Source organism: Aphidius gifuensis, linkage group LG3 (assembly GCF_014905175.1).
Source record: "Aphidius gifuensis isolate YNYX2018 linkage group LG3, ASM1490517v1, whole genome shotgun sequence".
In the NCBI taxonomy this organism is placed as follows: Eukaryota; Metazoa; Arthropoda; class Insecta; order Hymenoptera; family Braconidae; genus Aphidius; species Aphidius gifuensis.
Genome location: NC_057790.1, coordinates 24,002,717 through 24,024,314, shown reverse-complemented (window position 1 = coordinate 24,024,314; position 21,598 = coordinate 24,002,717). Strand labels below are relative to the sequence as shown.

At 22.3% G+C, this 21,598-nt stretch overlaps 3 protein-coding genes and 1 non-coding gene across 4 annotated transcripts; 2 read left to right on the top strand and 2 right to left on the bottom strand.

The window, feature by feature from the left end:
• Positions 1-802: 802 nt before the first annotated feature.
• LOC122853088 lies at positions 803-2,015 on the top strand. The gene is made up of 3 exons (XM_044153339.1): positions 803-1,038; positions 1,131-1,425; positions 1,564-2,015. The coding sequence occupies exons 1-3, from the start codon at positions 937-939 to the stop codon at positions 1,995-1,997; spliced, it is 831 nt and encodes a 276-aa protein (XP_044009274.1). The 5' UTR covers positions 803-936; the 3' UTR covers positions 1,998-2,015.
• Positions 2,016-3,176: 1,161 nt separating this feature from the next.
• Positions 3,177-7,544, top strand: LOC122853083 (sensory neuron membrane protein 1-like). The gene is made up of 8 exons (XM_044153334.1): positions 3,177-3,619; positions 4,687-4,844; positions 4,928-5,130; positions 5,418-5,620; positions 5,876-6,134; positions 6,201-6,412; positions 6,523-6,749; positions 6,838-7,544. The coding sequence occupies exons 1-8, from the start codon at positions 3,512-3,514 to the stop codon at positions 7,025-7,027; spliced, it is 1,560 nt and encodes a 519-aa protein (XP_044009269.1). The 5' UTR covers positions 3,177-3,511; the 3' UTR covers positions 7,028-7,544.
• Positions 7,545-7,578: 34 nt separating this feature from the next.
• Positions 7,579-16,731, bottom strand: LOC122851084 (G-protein coupled receptor moody-like; the record flags this gene model as incomplete). The annotated part of the gene is made up of 4 exons (XM_044150132.1): positions 16,512-16,731; positions 8,966-9,204; positions 8,566-8,875; positions 7,579-8,472 (listed from the first exon to the last, which is right to left on the bottom strand). Coding segments are annotated over exons 1-4 (1,656 nt in total), but the record flags the coding sequence as incomplete, so codon positions are not given.
• Positions 15,348-15,419, bottom strand: Trnae-cuc. Its single transcript has one exon. It is a non-coding gene; the product is annotated as a tRNA-Glu (tRNA).
• Positions 16,732-21,598: the final 4,867 nt, after the last annotated feature.

Genomic DNA, 21,598 nt, shown 5'->3' with positions numbered 1-21,598 from the left:
ATTTTATTTGAATTTTATTTACTTCAAGGTATCAAATTATTTAATTTATTTATTTTTAAAATTTGATCATTTTTAATAATCGAAATTAATTGTTAATTAGAAAATAATTTTCGGTATTTAAAAATACTTTTAAAATTTATTTTTATTATTATTTTATTTTTAAAATTTTAATTATTTTTTATTTTTATTTATAGATTTCCGCATTGTTTTTTATATCGACATAGTACTTTCCTAACTTTCATTTTCTAACACTATATTTTTTTTCCACCTCGTTTTTTTATTTCTTTTTATTTCTATCTAAGGCGTTGCTTCCAGTTTGCACTACATGTCATTCATTATTCATTGATCTCCAATGTCCCAAGTGTGCATAATACCACCTCATATACACCTCCTATAACCTCGGGTAATGACAATACACCAACTTGCTTCTGAACATTTTTTATTACCTACATATTTAACTCGTGCATTTTTTTTCACATATACACATATTTCTTAAAATACACATAAGACCTCAACTAAATTTTTTCGATTTTTTTTCAAATCGAAATTTCGAAAAAAACTCCCTATAAAAAAAATCAACTTTATTTTATAATATTATCAATTTTTTTAATATTTAAATTTAAATTATTATAATTTTAATAAATCTAGTTTTATTTTATTTTTTTCTATACGTAAATTAATGAAAAAAAAAACTTTCCAATTTGTGTTTATTAAATTGCATAGATATTTATCCCAATAAGATAACGACAATTTGGTAATGCAAAATGATAATAAAATAAATAAATAAAAAAAAAAATTGTCTGGCTTTATACCAAGACTAAAAAGACACAGCGAAAGTAATTCATAAATATATATGTTAATACTGAAAATAATCATATGATCAGTGATCAAAATGATGGCACAATTCGAAACGACATCGATAAACTATAAATACTTATGGCGGGGTCATTGTTCAATACCAGTTTCAATTCAACACTGAAAGTGTCAAGACATTCTGTTGAACAAAAATTAAAAAAAAACAACATGAAACAATTACTGGTAAAATAAAATTTATTAAATTATCAAAGTGTCATTTAACAATAAATTGAGTTTATGAATTTTTTATAATAGATTTTTCTATATTTTACAAGGTTTTCGTTGGAGTATTGATGCTAATATCATCCGCAGTTAGTTTAGAAAATAATACAAAAGATAAAACAATTAAAAAACATGAAAAAAGAGGAGCATTAAATTATGGATTTGGTTTATCACAAGAACAAAATAATCAGTATCAAATATATGGAACACCACAACAAGAACAATTACAAATAAATGAACAAAATATACCTGATCATAGTAATGAAAATAATCATCACAATGTATTTCAACAGGATCATCAAAATCACATATTATTACCACAAAATATACCCCATGTTCATCCAGTTCGTAAGTAAACTAAAAATAATAATAAAAGGCAAAAAAAAAAAAAAGCCAGATTCAATTAACAATGATGTAAATATTCTACACCTTTATTATTATCGATCGATCGATTGACTAAACAATAATTATTATTTTTTAAAATAGCTATTGCTCCAGTTCATAATGTACCATTTGCATTACCACAACCAGTACCAATAGTACCACCAGTTGTACCACAAACAATTATAAAACCAGTTGGTATACCATATCCAGTACATGTTGAAAAAATTGTTGATAGACCATATCCAGTTGCTGTGCCAGTACCAAAATATATTGAAAAAATTGTACACGTTGATAGACCAATTGCTGTACCAGTTGAAAAACATATACATGTACCTGTTGATCGTCCATATGCTGTTCCAGTTCCAGTTTATAAAGATAGACCAGTTCATGTACCACAGCCTTATCCAGTTCATGTTGCTGTGCCTGTTTTAAAACCTTATCCAGTACCAGTTGCTGTACAATATAAACCTTTACCACATTATCATCATCATCATCATCAACATCAACAACAACAACAACAATTTCAGGGATGGTAATACAATATTATAATTTAATTCAAGAATTTTATTTTTTTATTTTTATGCCTGTTGTATTTTTGTTTTTTAAAAATTGTTTCATCAAGATGTTCCAAAGAATATTTTTTATAATCAAATAAAATTGAATTAAAATTATTTAAGTTTCATTTTAATATCGACAGTTTTATATTGACATTTATGTTTTGGCGAATGAAATTTTTTAACGTGGATAAATTTTAGGTGTTTAAACTACCACTTCAAGGTAGTTTAAGTGTTGAAATTTAAAAGGTATAAATGAATTGTAGACAATGAAAATTTTATATAATCAATGCTCCATTTAAAATTGATGATTGAATGAACATGTGATTTGATTAATTATAATGATTAATAAATTTTTAATCAGGTCTTTTGGTAGGTTGAGGTTTTTTTTTTAAAGATCAATTGATAAATTGTTAAATTGATAAATAATAAAAAAAAAAATTGTGAACCTCTAACTTGTGTTTTTGAATATGTTAAAATAGCTGTTAAGTTCATGGATTTAATTCTATATCCTCGATTACATATGTTTTCTACTTGACACTACCAGCGACACTGACACCTCGATCAATTGAAGGTGTTTAAAGTATCACCTTACGTGTATTCACTTAAAGCTGATATTTATTTTTATATATTGTTTAAAATTTAAAGGTAAAAAATAACTAATACAAATGTATACTAACAAAATTTATTTAACATATAAAATTAATTATTGTTAATGAGATTTTTTTAAAAATAATTTTCGTTATTTTTTGATGAAAATGTATATTTCTTTTCTCAACTTTTTAAATTATATTTAAAATTTTTTTTGAGTAATGAGAATTAATTAATCTTGAAAAGATCTTAAAAGTTTTTTTTTTTTATTAGAAAAGTTTAAAATTTTTTATGAGAAAATCATTATCACTTTTATCGTGTAAAAAATAAATTTGTTTTTCTTTTTTTTTATTTATTCAAATTATTATTATTCAATGAAACACATAATTAGCATTTTCACTTACTCATTTTCATTATTATCTAACATTCATATAGAAAATTTGAATGAATGTTTTTATACAACAATTAATTTTTTTAAACTGATCGATTGAATTTATAATTTATTTTTTTTCTTACACTTATAAAGGTCAATTAATTTAATTATTAATTTTTTTTATTTCGTCAATTGTAAAATGTCCTCGTAAAGTGCGCAACTGCAAATTATTTGTTGATGTTTGTCGTCAAGAATTATTACATGACTCAGGTGGGGAATCATAAAAAAATATATCAGTTCTGTGAACATACAGATTGACATTGTCAGTACGTTTTCACTATTCGAACTTGATCATTTTATCTTTTAAATTGATCAAGATAAACCATTGAAAATTTACAACTTTAACAGATGAAATAAAATTTTAAAAACCAAAAATTTTAAGACAAAACAAAATTAAAAATTTTAATGACAATTTAGCTTGTGTTTATGAGAAATATTTAACATTGTTTTTTAAATTTAAAAATACAAAAAGATGCCACTTTGGAGAAAGCTTGCAATCACTGGTGGTGCTATGATGACATTTGGTATTTTAATTGGTTTTATTATATTTCCACCGTTTTTAAAAAGTCAAGTTAAAAAGGTAAGTTTTTTAAATAACACCTCAAAGTAAATTAAAAAAAGTGCATTGAGTGATAAAAAATAAATTAATAATACTGTTTTGAATTATTGAAATTAATTTATAATTGTTATTTATGTTTTTTTTTTGAAACAATGATGAATATTTAGAGATAATTTATTTTTGCTATCTGTGTCAGTTGGGTTCATTGATCATAAAAATTAAAATTTAACTATGATAATTTAGGAATGACCTTTAAAATTCAGTAGACCGAATCAACTAATTTCATTTTAAATTATTCAACTTAATGATAGTCCATCAACTTTGTCTACAAGCTTATTTGTTTTCTTCCTTTTTTACCAAAAAAAAAAAACATGCAACTCGATAATTTGTCTTGTCATTTATTATTTAAAAAATAATTATTTTATTATCTATTCTTTTTTATTTTTAACAATGCCAATTATCATCACCATCATCATCGAAAAATAAATTAAACAATAGCCCAAGAAAATATTGAAAAGCACCGAATAAAAATGATAATAAATAAAATTTTCTGCTGTTGAATTAATTTGTAATTATTTAAATATTTTTTATTATTAAAAATATTATTATGCAACATAAAAGTTACAATTCATCTCTGTCAACCTCAACGTACTGTATTTATTATTTTTTTTTTTGTTTATAAAACTAAGTACATGTATTTGTCAGCAAAGAGTAGTGTGACAAAACAAAAAAATAAAAATTCCAACAACTGACAATTATAATTGTTACTAATAGTTACTTTGATATAATTTTTTTGTTATATTTTTTTTTTCTGTAATTCTAGATTTTAATGACGACGATTTTTCCACGTTTCAAATGTTTAAATTATTTTTAAAAATATGAATAATATTGTTTACTCTTTTTTATTATTTTTATCAAATTTTTATTTAAATATTATTAAAACAATTGGCAATGAAATATTTAATTAATCATACATTGAACATAATTATAGTATTAATTTTCTACAACTTTTTTTTGTTTCTGTTGAGAAAAAAAATATATAAATATTTAATTTACAATAATTATATTTTTTTTTTCAATTTGATTAGCAAATTGCATTGAAACCAGGAGCAGACATGCGATTCATGTGGTCACAAACACCATTTCCATTGGATTTTAGAATTTATTTATTTAACATAACAAATGCTGATGAAATTAAAAATGGTGCTAAGCCAATTGTTCAGGAAGTTGGTCCATTTTTTTACGAGTACGTTACCAAAATAATTATTCAAGCAATATATAAAATATATAAAAAATTAAAATGAAAAATATTATTATATTTTTTTCTAGTGAATGGAAAGAAAAAGTTGATTTGGTAGATCGTGAAGAGGATGATACTGTTGAGTACAACAACAAAGCAACATGGATATTTAATAAAAAAAAAAGTGGCAAGGGTTTACATGAAGATCTTGAGCTTGTATTTCCTCATGTCATGATACTCAGTATGGTTTATGCAACAATGAGAGAAAGACCAGGAATGGTCAGCCTTGCTGGTAACTATATCACAATCAATATTATTATCATCATGACCTTTAAAAACTTCATATACATTTATTATAATTTATAAATCAAAATAAGGAAACAAGTATATTTTAAAAAACTTTTAAACAAGTTGAAAAAATTTTTTTCAAGGTCATTTTTATGTTATTTATACTTGATTTTGTTGTAAAATTTATTTGAAATATTTTTAAATATTTAGAAATCTAACGAGCGGTGTGAAAAATTTCCTAGAAATATTATTTTATAGTTGTTAAATTTATTGCTTAATTTAATTTTTTAGGTAAAGCTGTTGATAGTATTTTTCACAAACCAAGTTCAGTATTTGTAAAAGCAACAGTACGTGAAATTCTTTGGACAGGATTACCAGTTGATTGTAGTGTTCAAGATTTTGCTGGAAAAGCTGTTTGTGGAATATTGCGAGAAGATGACAGTGCTCTTTTAAAAGACGGCGAAGAAAATTACAAATTTGCACTATTTGGTGCTGTAAGTTTTTTTTATAAATAAATAATTATAATTTATAAACACTTTATATCCTTGGTTGATCGATCCAACTTTGCAAAACGTGGCTATTTTATTATTTGATTTATATTTGCTTTTCCTGAAACTATAAGTCGCTTATAAAAAATTTACACTAGAATTAACACTCATGACTGTGTCAATTCAGCTGAATAATTAATAAGTTTAAAAAAAAAAATATATAAATAAAATAATGATTTAATTTTAATTTTTTGTAAATAGAAAAATGGAACAGTTGCTCCTGATAGAATAAGAGTCAAACGAGGAATAAAAAATTATGCTGATGTTGGAATTGTAACTGAATATAAAGGTGAAAAAAAATTAACAAATTGGCCAGAAGATACTGATTGTAATTTATTCAATGGAACTGATTCAACAATATTTCATCCATATCTTTATCAAGATGAAGATCTCGTTTCATATTCACCAGATTTATGCAGAAGTTTGGGTGCAAGATTTTCACATCGTTCAAGTGTCAAAGGTAAATAGAAAAAAATTATTTCATAATATATATTTATTGATTATTAAAAATATAATTAACTTAAAGGTATAAAAACAAATTATTATACTGCTGAACTTGGTGATACAAGTAAAGATCCAGAATTAAAATGTTTTTGTGAAGCACCAGATAAATGTTTAAAAAAAGGATTATTTGATTTATTTAAATGTGTCAAAGCTCCACTAGTTGCAAGCCTTCCACATCTTTATCTTGTCGATGAATCTTATCTTGAACAAGTAGATGGTTTGAATCCCAAAGAGGTAATTATTGAAAATACAATTTAATTTAACTGCGCTTGTTGAGATAAAATATAATTACAAATATAATATTTGTATTGTAAAATTAAAATTAATTGTGTTTATCTGTTCAGGATCAACATGGAATATTCATTGAATTTGAACCAACAACTGGATCACCAATTAGTGCTAGAAAAAGATTACAATTTAACATGTTTATTTATCCAATTGAAAAATTTAAACTTTTAAAAAATGGACCAACTGCATTGTTGCCATTATTTTGGGTTGAAGAGGGTATTTTATTGGGTGATGATCTCATTAGTCAATTGAAATCTGTTTTTAAAATTATGAAAATAATGAAGTAAGTATAATTAATAGTTAAATACATATTATTATTATTTTATTATTTTATTTAAAAAAAAAAAAAAAACAATTAATTGCTATTTCAGAATTTTAAAATGGCTCACTTCGATACTTGGCATTGCATTTTTAGCTGGTGGTTTGTATTACAGAGCATCACAATCATCACAAAAACTTGAAATATCAAAAATATCACCAAAAATGAATGGCCATAAAGATTGGTCACTTGATGTTAATTCACTTCAATCAAATACTGTACCATCAGCTCTTGAAGGATAATTTTTATTTTATATTTTTCCTCAATTTTAAATGTCTAATAATTAATTTATTTTAATAAAAAAATTATCTGCCTACGTAATTCAATTAAATAAATAATTATTATATCAAATTTACTAATCAAAAAAAAAAAAAATTTAAAGAGCTCGTTACTGTGATTGTATTTTGTTAGCACTCTTGTAATAATTTTTCTAAAATTTAATTATAAAATTAAAAAAATATTAATTATTTAATATATTTATTAAGATATAATTAAAAATGACATTTTCATGATAATTTTGTACATAACACAATTAATTTTATCTATTGTAATATTTTTTTTTTTTTTTTTTTTTTAACATCACTTTGTATTTACAAATTGTTAAATTGATATAATTTATATTTTAAGTACAAAATTAATAATACATAATAAACAGTAAAAAAACGAAAATTATAAACTACATAAAAAAATTAATATTAAATAAAAAAAAATTGTTTAAATTAATTTGTAAATGAATTTTAAAATAAATTTTTTGAAAAATTGATATAAAATTAATTTATTTAACACGTTTTTTTGTATCAATAATTTTTTCATTACGACAAAGAAGTACATTTTTATATGCACTTCTATATTCAGAACTCATAACAACATAAATAACTGGATTAATACAAGTTGTTAAATAAATTAATATATAACCAGCAATATTTAATCCACGCCAATCAATTTTATCTTTAAGTGTTTTTGTTATTGTTATTGGTAAATAACATATTAAAAATGATGTAAATATAACAAGTATCATTTTTAATAATTTTTTATCTTTAGCAGTCATTTTACCACTTTCATAATTATTATTACTATTATTATTACGTATTTTAATACTACGAAAACGTGATTCACGTCGTAATAAATTACTACGTTTATCGAAACGTTTATCAATTGGTGAATCTGATCTTGAACTAATAAATTCTTCTGATATTTCAGGTGCATCATATTTTGTTGATAATGGTGTTAATAAATGTTCTGATGAATGTTGTAAATCACGTATAAATTTATGTGGTACTTGAAGACCATTATTATCATAATTTATTTTTTTTTTATCAACAATTTTATCATCATCATTATCAATTATTGAAAAACTTGGTATAACAATATCTTTATTATTTTTAATTATACTATTATTTATTTTTAAATTTTTATTTTTCATTAATTTATTATTAATAGGTGTATTTTTTTTATCTTTATCAATTTTCATTGAGTCTATTGTTGGATCATCAATTTTTTCAATTATATTATCCATACGTTGAAAATTTAAATTAATACATTTATCATCAATAAGAGAATTTGCAAATTGAGAATTTAATTTCATTGAATTGTTATCAGTTGTGGTGGTAGTTGTGGTGGTTGTTGTTGTTGTTTGTCCGCTGCTACAACCAATCGCTGAATCTTCAAAAGTTTTTCTAAATTTAACCTGTAATGAAAAATGAATAATACAATATAAATTATAATTTAAAATGAGTGTTATTATTAATTAATTAATGTAAATTTATATTACAGTGCTGACTTGTAAACTTGCTTTAACAAGATCAGTTGTAACTTTTTCACGTCGACGACTTTTTCTTGCAGTACGTCTGACAATATAAAAAATTCTTGCATAACAAACGACAATTGCAATGCAGGGTGTAAGAAATGCAAGAATAAATAGAAATTCTTTTGGACTGTGTCCATTGATATCTGGTAGTATAGTGCATGAACCAATTGATGGATCAAGACCAAATCTTCCCCATCTTTCAAACCAAGTTGCAATTAATGCACCAAAGCCAGATGTCCATGTTGCAAGTACCATTAAAATAAGATACTTTGGTTTGTATAATCTGTAAAATATATAAATATTTTAATTTTTGTTATTATTAAAATTTAAAATTCATTCAATTTAGTATTTTTTTTCTACTTTATATTTTTACTTTGGATAGAGACGAGGATGGCCAATCATTATGTAGCGATTTATGGTGATGGAAAGAACAGTAAAAAGACTAACTGCCAATAAACCATAACGTAATAATGGAAATAAACGACATAGTAATGGACCATGCATCCATGAACCATACCAAAATGTTGATGTTGCTAGTGGAAGATTAAAACAGCAAAACATCAAATCTGATATTGAAAGATTCATGATAAATACTGCTGTTGCATTTCGTATCTGAAAAAATAAATAAAATTCATTTAATTAATTTTCATTATTCTTCAAATTATAATAATTTAATTAATTAATCAAAAATTCACAGTTGATGATAAATAATTTACTTTATTTAAAAAATTCATTTAAATTTTCATTTTATTTTTTTTATTTTTAGGCTTGATAAATATTTTATTACCTTTTTTTTTTAGCTTATTATAAAAATACAAAATATTTAATTTAAAAATATATTTTTTTACACGTTGACTAATGAAAAGTCCAAAAAAAATAAATTGAAAAATCTGATGTCGTAAAAAAAAAACAAAAAAAAAAAAGTATGCAGTTATGACGTTGCATTCTGCAGCATGTTTATTTTTTTATATATTATTTTTACGAGTCTATTAAGGTTGAAATTTTTTATGAAAAAAAAAAAAAAAAAAACTGTCAAGTAACAACTACAACAATAAATGATGATTAAGAATTTTATTTTTATTATAAATTTTATTACGAGAAACAAAAAAAAAGAAAATATAATTAGATAGTTTCGAAATGACAAGTAGATTACGAGTATATTTAAAGATTTCCAAGCCTGTTAAATAATTGAGTATTATTTTTAAAAATAATTTAAATAAATTTATAGATTTTTGGCGGTAAAATTGACACGAATATTGCATATTTTTAGCTGCAGCATTAATTTTAACATGTTGATAAATCCATGAACGTCCTGAGAGAAAATGCACAGTCAAAAAATAAAAAAAAAAAAATTTGATAAAAAGAATATAGCATGTTATAGGGATAAAATGAAACAAAAAAATAAATAAATAAAAAAGGTCAATGGTCTAGGGGTGTGTTGACTGTGTTACTGGTGTCATGTGGATAGACTTTCATGCTAGAGAAAACAATTCGGTAATTCCCATGTGAAACTGTTAGTGTTCTTGATGCACATCTTCAGAATACCTAGCATATAGTTTTAAAAAAAAAATAAATAAAAATATAAAAAAAACAACTCGAGGAATACATAAACTTTTCACGCTCACCTTCACCCCTATAGAATTTCACCCTTTGTTCTATATACAATGTCACATTTATTTATTTAACCTTTTTATCATGTTTATTCATTTTATATGTATTTTTTTCATTCATTGTTTTACACATTCACTGTATACAAACATTGTTTTTTTATTTTCTTTAAAATACTATTGAAAAGTCAGATAGACATAAACTGATGGAAAATATTTTTGACTGTTTCAACAAATACTTTTTTCTACTTTATTTTTTTACTATTATTATTTTGTCTATTTTTTTTAAAAAACAACAAAAATTTATATACAAGTTTGTAAATTATTATTATTATTTTTTTATCTATATAACGGATTTCCTAGAAATTTTATTTTCAAAGAATATTTTCCATGGATCGTTGAATTTTTTGGACTTTTTAATTTTTTTATTTTCCACTCAATGAAAAATATAATAGTATTGTTTTTTTTTTTTTTTTTCATACATTTGTATGTAGAAACAATAATCATTCAAGTTTGTCTTGTTGAAAGATATTTTTTTTAAAGGTATAAATGGCATAATAAAAATACATGTTAAAATGAAATAGAAAAAAAAAAAATTAAAAAAAAGAATATTGTATGAGCTGTAAATTTTATTGGCATGGGTCATTGACAGGGTTGGGTTTTTATTATTTATATAGCTAATATATATCAAATATAACTCGAACAAAGTGGATACGTTTTGTGTGACGTCCAGGGGCGCGATAAACTCACGCTTTCAACTTTTATACCTTTTCCACAATTTTTTTTTCTATTTTTTTTGCTCTATTCTTTTACTTTTATTTCTACTATATTTCATTGGCTTTTTTCCCCATTTTTTTTATCTATATAGCTACTTTTTTTCTTGATTACGCAGCATGATTGTTTATCAAATAGTGTTTTTTTCATTTTTGTTTTAAACAATCATTTTATTTAATTAGTAAATAATACAAGGAGTTTTATGTTTATTGATTTTTTTTTGTTTTAAGATTGATTGGTGATGAATTAATTTATTTATTTATGGGGTCATGGATCTCTTGACAAGAACAATGAGAATAAATAAAAATAAGCTTTACGAATGAATAGCAAAAAAATAAAAAAATAGCCCTGAAAAATTAACGAAAAGCTTGAGAAAAGCTTTTTAATTTTTCAAAAAAAAAAAACATGAAAATCTTTCTTAATTTATTTTGTGAGAAAAATAATGTTGGATGAATTTTTTTAGCTAAAATGAAATGAAACAAATTTTGGCTTTATAATATTTAAATAAAACAATTAATTGTTTATTTTATAATTTTTTTTTTAATATTAAAAAAAAGATGTTAATTTTATTTTTTAATTTTTCGTGAGGATTTGTACGTTTGTAAATTTGAAAAAATAATTGTAAATGAGTAATTAAATTATTTGTAAATTGTTGAATTTTGAAGCTATTTTTGAATTTATAATAAAATAAAAATAATACGCATGTTTAAAATATATTAGCAGACATTGACAAATAAATTTTATTACTTTAATGTGAGAGTATGATAGTCAAATAAAATATATTGGACTTTGAAAGACCAGAGGTATATATCCCCCAGGATAAAGGATCCTGAGGGAATCTTGAGAATCCTGAGACATGTCTACATATCCTCTTGCGTCGTCTCAATTCAGAATTTCATCATTGAGCATACGATTTACCATTACAAAGGTCAACGACACTATTCAACACTATTTCTACAAATTTTTATCTTGCAAAATCCAATTTGTTTTTTTTATTTTTTATATTACTGAGTATATATATATAAAGAAAACAAAATATAAAAAATAAAAAAACAAAAATTCATTTGTAAAAGTGCCAAAAGTATTTGTTTATTGAACTAAAATTGTGAAATAAAATTATAAAATTATTAGACATTTTATTGGCAGTTGGGGTGATTTGCAAGTGTGATAATAATTTATGATCATTTTATTTTTTTTTTGTATTTTAAATTCTTGTGATTTAAATACTTAAAAAAAAGCTAAATAATGACAAAAGTTACGTCAACTTGCAATCCAATTTACTGATGGCATTTTACTCAAGAAAGTAAAAGTATGAAATATAATAAAATAACATTTTTTTTATTTAATAAAATATATATATTTTTGTCTTTTATTCATTTCCTTTTTATCACTTGATTTTTTTCTTTATTCATACCAGTTGAATTGAGCTTTATGTGAATATTAAACTAAATGGAAATTCAAAATTGAATAATAAATTTTAAAAAATTATTATTTATTCAAATAAAATATGATGTAGAATATATTTCAAAAGAAAATATTATTTATTATTTTCATTTGTTTTAAATTTAAAAATAATCAAGTGATTTATTTAGCTTTTCTTTTGTACAATTTAGAGAAAAAAAAAGTATATACTTGATTGTTTAATTAGAATAATTATTTTTTAACAAACAAAATGCACTTAATGCAAAACATTAAAGTTAAACAGGTTTGTCGAGAATATCTAAAACTTAATTACACAAGCTCAAGTCAACCAGAGAAGAGTGAGAAATAAAATTCAGTAAAATAAAGAGAAAAAAAAAAGACAAACTTGAATTCAAACAGAGCTTTTGTATTTTCATGTTGCATTAAATTCACGTAGATTAAAAACCTCCCAGTGAATTTTAAATTTTTTTAAATAAAAATTAACAAAACCAAATACTCAAACAATTAAACAATAAATATATCCAAGTGATTCAAGTGATTAAAATTATTTTTTAATAAAATTTCATTAGCTAATTTATAAAAAAAATATATATTTAAAAATTATTTAACTCATGATTTAACTCATGATTTAACTTGAAAATTTATTATTTATTTTAATGGTTAAAGAATAGCAATTTAAAAGTGCACTTAAGATATTTGATAGAAAAAAATTTATTGAGATAAAATAAAAAAGTTGATTGACGTGTATGTTATATATTGAAAAAAAAATTTTTTTCAGAGCTTTTTTTCTTTAAAAGTAGAAAAAGATATTAAACTATCAAGGAACATGCAATAAAACACCTTGATTACCAATTAAATTCTAGCTTGAATATTCGTTGTTGTTAATCTGAGTTTAAGTTTTAATGAGATTTAGTCCCGTTGGATGATTATTTTGTAAAAAGATTATTCTAAACCTTTGGGGACATCTTCCAGCACACTAATCGTCAATTTTTTCTTTTATTTAATTTTTTTTTTCATTCTACAAAAAGACAATAATACTGTGTCACTTAAAAGTGACATGATATACTTTATTTTATTTACCCAGTTTATATTTTAAACTCAATTTTGCAGTTCAAATAAAAATATCTATTGATGCGTTTTTTAAATTTTTTTAAAGAAAAAAATCCAATAAATTTTAATAGTTTTATCATTGCGAAAAATACTCTCATTATGTCGTTGATCCTTTTGATATATATTTTATGTGTTTTCTTCTATTATTTGCTCCAAAAAAAAATATAATAATAAAAATAAAAAATGATGCTACTTACATGAATTTTGATTGTATTAAAAATACTTGAAATAATTTCTTAAATAGTAAAATCAATTTTGTGTCGTCGTAAATTTACTCTACCATTAATTTTTATATCCATAAAAACAAAAAACTAAACATTATTTATTTTATTTTTTATCTTTTATATATAGTATATATTTTAGTTGGTATACAGTAGTTATTCATTAGTCGATTTCACATGAAAGAGTTAATGAAATTGCAAGGGTTTTATATACATATATCTACAGTGCTTTCGGAAGTTCATTTAAAGCTCAATCCAATGAACTGTATATATACACTGTAGTGTCCAGTTAAATTTATTTTACTTCTTCTGAAAGATATTGATCTTCAACAATATATAATAAAATTCTTTTTTATTTTTTAAAATAAATATTCATTACGACACAGTATCTTAGCTTTTTTTTTTTAATTTACATGAGCTTTTTATTGATCAATTAATTAAACTTTTCCACAAATAATTTATAGCATTATATTTTTTTTTTAATGTAAGCATAAAATTTTTTAAATGTATATTAATTATATCTTTGTTGTTAATTTTTTTTTCTTTTAATCACATTAGTATGATTGGTTTTTCTTTTCATCGTTTGACATAAATTTAAATTCTAATGAAAATAATTTATTTTAATTTATGTCAAAGTTCAATGAAATACTTGTTTGATAAATTTTTTTTTCTATTTCAATAATTATAGAGTAAATATGAATAGAAAAAAAATTCAAAATACGTATCATTGAGAAAGAGGGACTATGCTGTAAAAGTAGAGTTTGCATAAATCTTTAATTTTCTTGAATTGTAAGTAATATATCAAGTCAACGACTTCCCGTTGTATTTTGCTAAAAATTAAAGAATGGGTCACGAATAATTTGTCGAGACTATTTTTATCTTTTTCAGCTACTTTGTTAAAATTAAATTATCAAATTTTCTATGGCTTTTGATAATTTAATAAATTAGTTTGTAATAATATAATTTATGTTTCATAATTTATGATAAAATGCGTATATTTTGTTTTTTAGTTTGGCATTAATTAGTTGAGTGAAAATTCTTGAATATGTTGGAGTTATAATGATGATTGTAATAATAGTCACGCCTAGTTTCAAATTATGGATATAGTGCAATAATCATTTGTTCTATTGTAATGTTCTATTACGATTTAATGTGACCTCTGAGATAGAAATATACTGTGTGTGTTTCACTGTATATTGATCATTCTTGTTAACTTATAAATGGGTGTGTTGTCAGATAAACTTAACAACATAATATTTTTGTTAATTAATAATCAATTAAATAATAATAAATTTTTAATTTTATTTATGTTTTTTAATAACAATAATTACCTGACAATATTAATCTATATATAGAAAAAAAATTCTTCGTAGAAAAAAATTTTTCTAAAATTAATTGTGTTTGTTAATTAATAATAAAATAAATTGTTATATATTTTTTAAATAAATACAATTTATTATCATTATAAAACACTTATTAATTTCGTTTTATTTTGATAGGAAATTATTTTTCTTTTCAGTGAAAGAAAAAAAGTAAAAAATTTTATTTTTGGAGTATTTTTAATTTTTTTAATAAAACAGTTAATTAATTATTAATAATAGTTAAAAATTTCAAAAAATAATTCCGTTACCGGGAATCGAACCCGGACCTTCTGGGTGAGAGCCAGATATCCTAACCAGTAGACCATAACGGAGGAAAAGTTGCAAGTCACTAAATTTGTCTAGTTTTAAAATAATTTTTTTATCATTTTTTTAGGTCACATGAAAATTAATGATTTTAAATTAATATTACCTATAAAAATAAACACTATAATAAATAAATAATTAAAAATACATTATTTAATTTAAAAAAATAATAATTTTACAATATAATTTTCATTTTGGAGTAAATTAAATTTTTACTCCAAAAAAAAAAAATGGAAAATTGACAATTTTATTTACTCAAATTAATTGATATCAATTAAAATTAAATAATTCAATTATTTATATTCAATTGAAATTTATTTACTCTTTGAAAAGATAATAAAAAAATCAATTGTATGTAAATAGATGATCATTAATTTTCTTGAGCACGTATGTATTACGTTGGCACATTTTTTCATTATGTATATATATCCGGATGAAATGAAGAAGATTTTTTTATTTATTTTTTTTTTTTATCCAATTCGTGAACGTGATCTTGCTCGAATCAGGACATGCCTTTTTATATAATAATAATAATTTTAAGATGATGATATCTTGGTTGCTTGTTTGTACCACGTCACATAAATGTAAAATTTTTCAAAAAATCATATAAAAAAATGAAATAAAATGAAATAAAATAAATTGTTGAATAGTAAATTGGAAATTCGAATATAAATGTAAAAAAGTAAATGAAATATATAAAACAAGTGTCACGTATTTGACATAAAAAAATGTTGAAAATTATTTCAATTGTAGAAAATATTTTGTGTGTATATACAAATTATTATTGCCATGTTTCTAAAAACATAACATTTGCAATATTTATTATTAGAAAAATGAAAATAAAATATCGATGATTAGCAGAGTATTGTTTAGAAAATATTTTATATTTTTATGTATGAAAATAATATCATGCCTTTGTCTGATTTGTTTTTTCTTTTGAATATATATTTCGATAAAATGAAACTTTTTTTTTTTATCGAAATATATTGTTGGAAAATTGTTCAGCCAATGAAACAATGTTATGAAGTCTTACAAGCTTTGTTTTTAGTATACAGATAAATGTATATATTATTTTATTTTTATATATTTTATTTTTTTACCTTTTTTGTACGAAATAATGCTGCAATGGTGATGAGATTACCGGGTATTCCTATGAGCATGAAAACAACACAAGAGCCAGCGGCAAAATAGAGTAGCCAGGGTGGATAACCACCAAAGAGAATCGCTGATCCAGGATCTTGCAAAACTCCGTCAATCTCAAATACACTGTCATTTGATGTTGACTCATTATTCGCTATCCAGTATTCCAGCATTTTTTTTTTTTTTTTATATTTTATTTCTTTCTTTTTATTTTATTAATCCTGTAATACAAATATTTTTTTTTTTTTAAACTAAAAAAGTTGGCAAATAAATGGTAAATAAACATTCGAAAAAAAAAAAATATTTTTGTCTTTATTTTAAAATAATTAAATTAGCATTTTTAATATTTATATTTTTTTTTTTGAAATTAGCTTAAACATGTAGATCAAATAAATAAATAAAATAACATGAAAAAAAAAAATAGTCAATTGCTTTTTTTTTTCTCAGTTTAATTTAATAAAAAAGAAAAAAAAATTAAATAGCCATGAAAAAATTTTTTTTAGATAATATAATAGTGATAAAAAAAATATGGAACACTTAGCGTGTGTGTTTATCGCACTTGACAATTTTAAAAAATCATTGTTTATTACTTTAATGTTTTTTTTTTTCTAGAAAATATGAAAAACCGCATTGCCGATTATGTGGATAGAGAAATGAACAAATAAAAATATGATGGCGTGGCTTTAATGGGTTATAGAGATGGTGGTTGAGGTTTAAAACTAGACGATAATATGAACCATCGGAAATTCAAAGAGAACTTTAAATGGTCTAGGTGATGAAACAAAACTACCATTTTTTTTAAAAAAAACCCCAGCAATTTTCTGATAATATTTTTTATTTTTTCCTCATTAATTTTTCAACATTTTTAATTTATCTCTTCAAATAAATCTTCATTCAGTGTTTTTAATTTTTAAAAAGTACTTTCATTTTAGTTTTTAAATTATTCAGTTGTACAATATTACTTGCTTGGCACGTATAATTGACCGTTATTTATTGATGATATTTGTATAATGAATTGGAAAGAGAAAAGCTTCGATTGAATAACAAAACAATAAATTAATTTATTTATTTATCCTCTCCAAAATAATATCTATAGAAAGTGACAAAAAAAAAAATTCAAAATATTCAATTAGATGTCTAGTCCAATAATCATTACAATAAAAATAAATTAAAAATTATATATTTGATAAAGAAATTGAAAGTAGCCAAAAGTTAATCGACCAATATGAAAAAGAAAAAAAAAATGTATCCAATATATTTATTTATTTCCAATATATATATATATTTTTTTACTGCCACTATTTACACCGATTGAACCACAAAACTCAACAGCTTTTTTCTATGGGAAATATGATACTTTATGATTATTATTATTATATTTTTTTTTCACCCCAAAGTCAGTTAGCCTTATCGCACACACGCTTGAATGTCTTCAAGAAATTGACCTGAAAAGTGAACAATATTTGGACAGGCCAGTAGTAGCCAATGATCTTTACCGATAAAAAAAAAAAAAATCGAAAATTACAAAACCATAGATTATCATATCTACTCTTGAAAAAACAAAATAATAATTTTTTTTTTCTTTTTTATTGATAAAAAAAAGAGTTCATATAAAAGATAAAATTGAAAATTATTATTAGAATTTTTTTTGAATTTAATAATAGCTGTTATACCTTAAAGATTAAATAAAAATTTAATAATTTTTTTGGTTGTTTTTAATTAAATTATAATTAAATTAATGCAATTAAAAATTTGCCATTGAAAATTAATTGTAATTACAAAAATAAGCTGCTGAAAATATAGATATTAAATTGAATAAATAAAAAATTTGCATATTATAAAGCGTAATGTTGTAAGCTAAATATTTTAAATAAAAAAAAACATTTATAAATTTAATTATCAAACAATACCTTGTATTTTTGAATGAACAACAAAAGGCACACGGTTTTAAACTTTTTAACTTTTCGTGTTGATTGTATAGTACTAGACACGTTGACTAACATATTTATTACCAACACGACTATAAACAAAATAAAAATAAAACTATAGTGTTAAAAAACACTCAAAACTTTTAGTTTAAAAAAAAGAAATTTATTATTTATATATCATATAAAAAATTATATACATTATTATCATATAAAATTGATTTAAATTTATAATTTAAATAGAGAAAAAAATAATTTTTTAAAGTTTTTATTAATGGTTTATTCACTTGATAAAAAATAAATGTATGAAATTAAAAAATTAGGTAATTAATGATATTTTTAAGCTATAATAAAATATATATTTGTAAAAAAATATTTTTTTAATTGTTAATTTGAATTTAAATTTGTGAAAGTTTATAAAATCTTGGAAGAAAGCACAGTTGTGATGAAACAAGTCGCGCAAGCTTCGCAGCTCTACTGAACTATAGTAACTATAAGAGGGAAAATACCAGATGAGGGAAAACTCTCACGTACACAATGAAATACAGATTTTGTGTGTAAGTTTGTGTATTTTGTGTATACAACGAGTTTTATAATCTATATACATTTAATTTCATGTGGTTGTTGAATGACGCGTGCGCGTATATTTTTTATTTCCTCTTCCGTCATGTTCATCTTTGAATTATCAAAACAATCAAATGAAAAAATAATAAAGACATTTTAAAGATTTAATTTACATTTGTTTGCCATGTGTCACTAATGTATCATATAATTAAATTATTATTTTTTATATTTATATTTCTTAATTTCATGTTTTAAAAAATATTTATTAATTTTTTTTTCTTTTTTTTTTCTCATGTGTTGTATCAATAAATTGGGCGACAAGAAAGTTAAATGACAAGATAATTTTTTATCACATTTTTGCGTTATCTATGAATCAAACTTGACACTGAAAAAAAAAAAGAAATAAATTATCTATGAAAAAAAAAATGATAAAAAGGGAAAAGGGGATTTTTTTTTTTCGTTTTTTTCAGGGAGAAAGTAATCTGCCACTCCTTATCCATCGATCTCTAAAACATTTCACTTATATTTTATTTTTTTTATTTTTTTTTTCTTTTTTACTGATGGCAATTGAAAGAATCGTAAAAACATAATTGACCACGTCATTGGTGACTCGAAAAAATCGAAGTGCTTTTGCACGTTATAGAATGTACAAAAGTTGATAAGTTCATATATATTTTTGAATTCTTCCAACGTTCAAAACTTGAGTTTCCAATTTTTTTTATATGTATATTTTTTTTTTTTTTCGAAAAACTTTTTGATGGTAAAAACTTAACAGGACTTCTTCTTGATAAATAACAAAAAAAAAATGAAAAACAAATATGACAAAATATATGGAGCAAGGAAGAGACAATAAATAAAAAAATATTTTCATAATGTTATAAATAAAATAATAAAAAGTTGATTGTTTTAATTTTTATATTAAATTATTTTTTATATATTTAAAAGTTGAATTGTCCTGTTGGCAAATTTATAAATAATTTCAAAATAAATAATTCATTTTTGAATGTAAATTTCATGTCAGTAAAATAATAAAAGAGTAAAAAAAAATTAGCCTTATCTGAGAGCCTTGAAACTTTATAAAAACAGTTGTAAAAAAATTTAAAAAAAAAATTAGAATAAATAAACGAATTGGATAAATTCGGATATGGTTGTCGCATGCGAGTTTTAAATTTTTTTTTTATTCTCCTAACTTCAGTGACAGAGGAAGAAAGATGTTTTGAAGAAAAAAAATAATTTTTTTAAAAAAAAGTTGATGTTTGATATAGGCAAGTTGAACGCACATGTTTAAATTTTTATAATCAAATGGCATGGGAAAATATATACACGTGGAGGATGATCCTTTTCTTGTCACAATGTTTTTTAAATTAAAAATATTTTAAATATACAAACAAATATTTTGGTATATATTTTAAAAATAGAAATAAATTATCTAAAATAAAGATTAAAAAATTCATTTACCACAGTTGATTGTATTTTCGTAGCGATAATAGTGATATAAAATGTTGGAAAAAAAGGAAAGCATTTTAAAATAATAAAGCATACAACGTCAAGAAATATCCAGAAAAATATAAAAAATAAAATGTTTTATTTCATTTTAAAAACAATAAATGCCAACTCGTTCATTTGCCATAAATTTTTCATTAAAAAAATTATAAATAACTTGAATTTAACTCCTTCAAGTGTCAATTTATCAACAAAAATTAATAGAAATTTATGTATAGCTTCACAATGAAATACAAAAATGTCAAGTCACAATTTAAAATACACTTGTAATTTTTTAAATTCAAAATATAATTATCATCACGACAAATATAATTTGGCCTTGATATACAACACCTGTAAACTTATGTAATAATATTTTAAATGATTATAATAAACAATAAATTTTTACTAAATCCTATCAATGTAATTTCTACTATATTCTCATCTGTCCACTCACGCAATTTAATATTCATATTAAAATGCAATAAAATAAAAACAACATATTTTCCTACGCATCTACTACGTTGTATATTTGATGATGAAGAATATGTCAAATAAATCTATTATATAAAAAGTATTGTAACCGGTTTGTTGTGGCCTATTAACAAAAAAAATAAAAAAAATTTAAAAAACCTGATACAAAGTGTGGGCTGCATGGAAGTTGTGCCCCTACATCCTTTTTAAAAATAATTACATTTTGTTAACCAATGATTAAAAAAATTGATAGGGACATGATTTTTTTTTTTTTTTTTTCAATTCAAACTATTTCCCTGTTGTATTTTTTTTTTTCCCATTTAAAACTTTTCATATGGAACAAAATATTTATATCCTAAATATGATGTACTTGTATTTTTTTATTTCTTTCAACTAAAAAATTTAAAAAACTCCGCAATAAAAAGTAATTGAAAAAAATTTATTTTAACGTGTAACACCTGGTTATATATACAAGTAAACATAAAGTACAAAAATACATTGAAATTTAAAACTAGTATGAAATTATATTAAATTTTTTTTTTTTTTGTTGATACTGCTAATATTTATTTTTTTGTACCCTTGAGTAATTGGAGCAGAGGGTT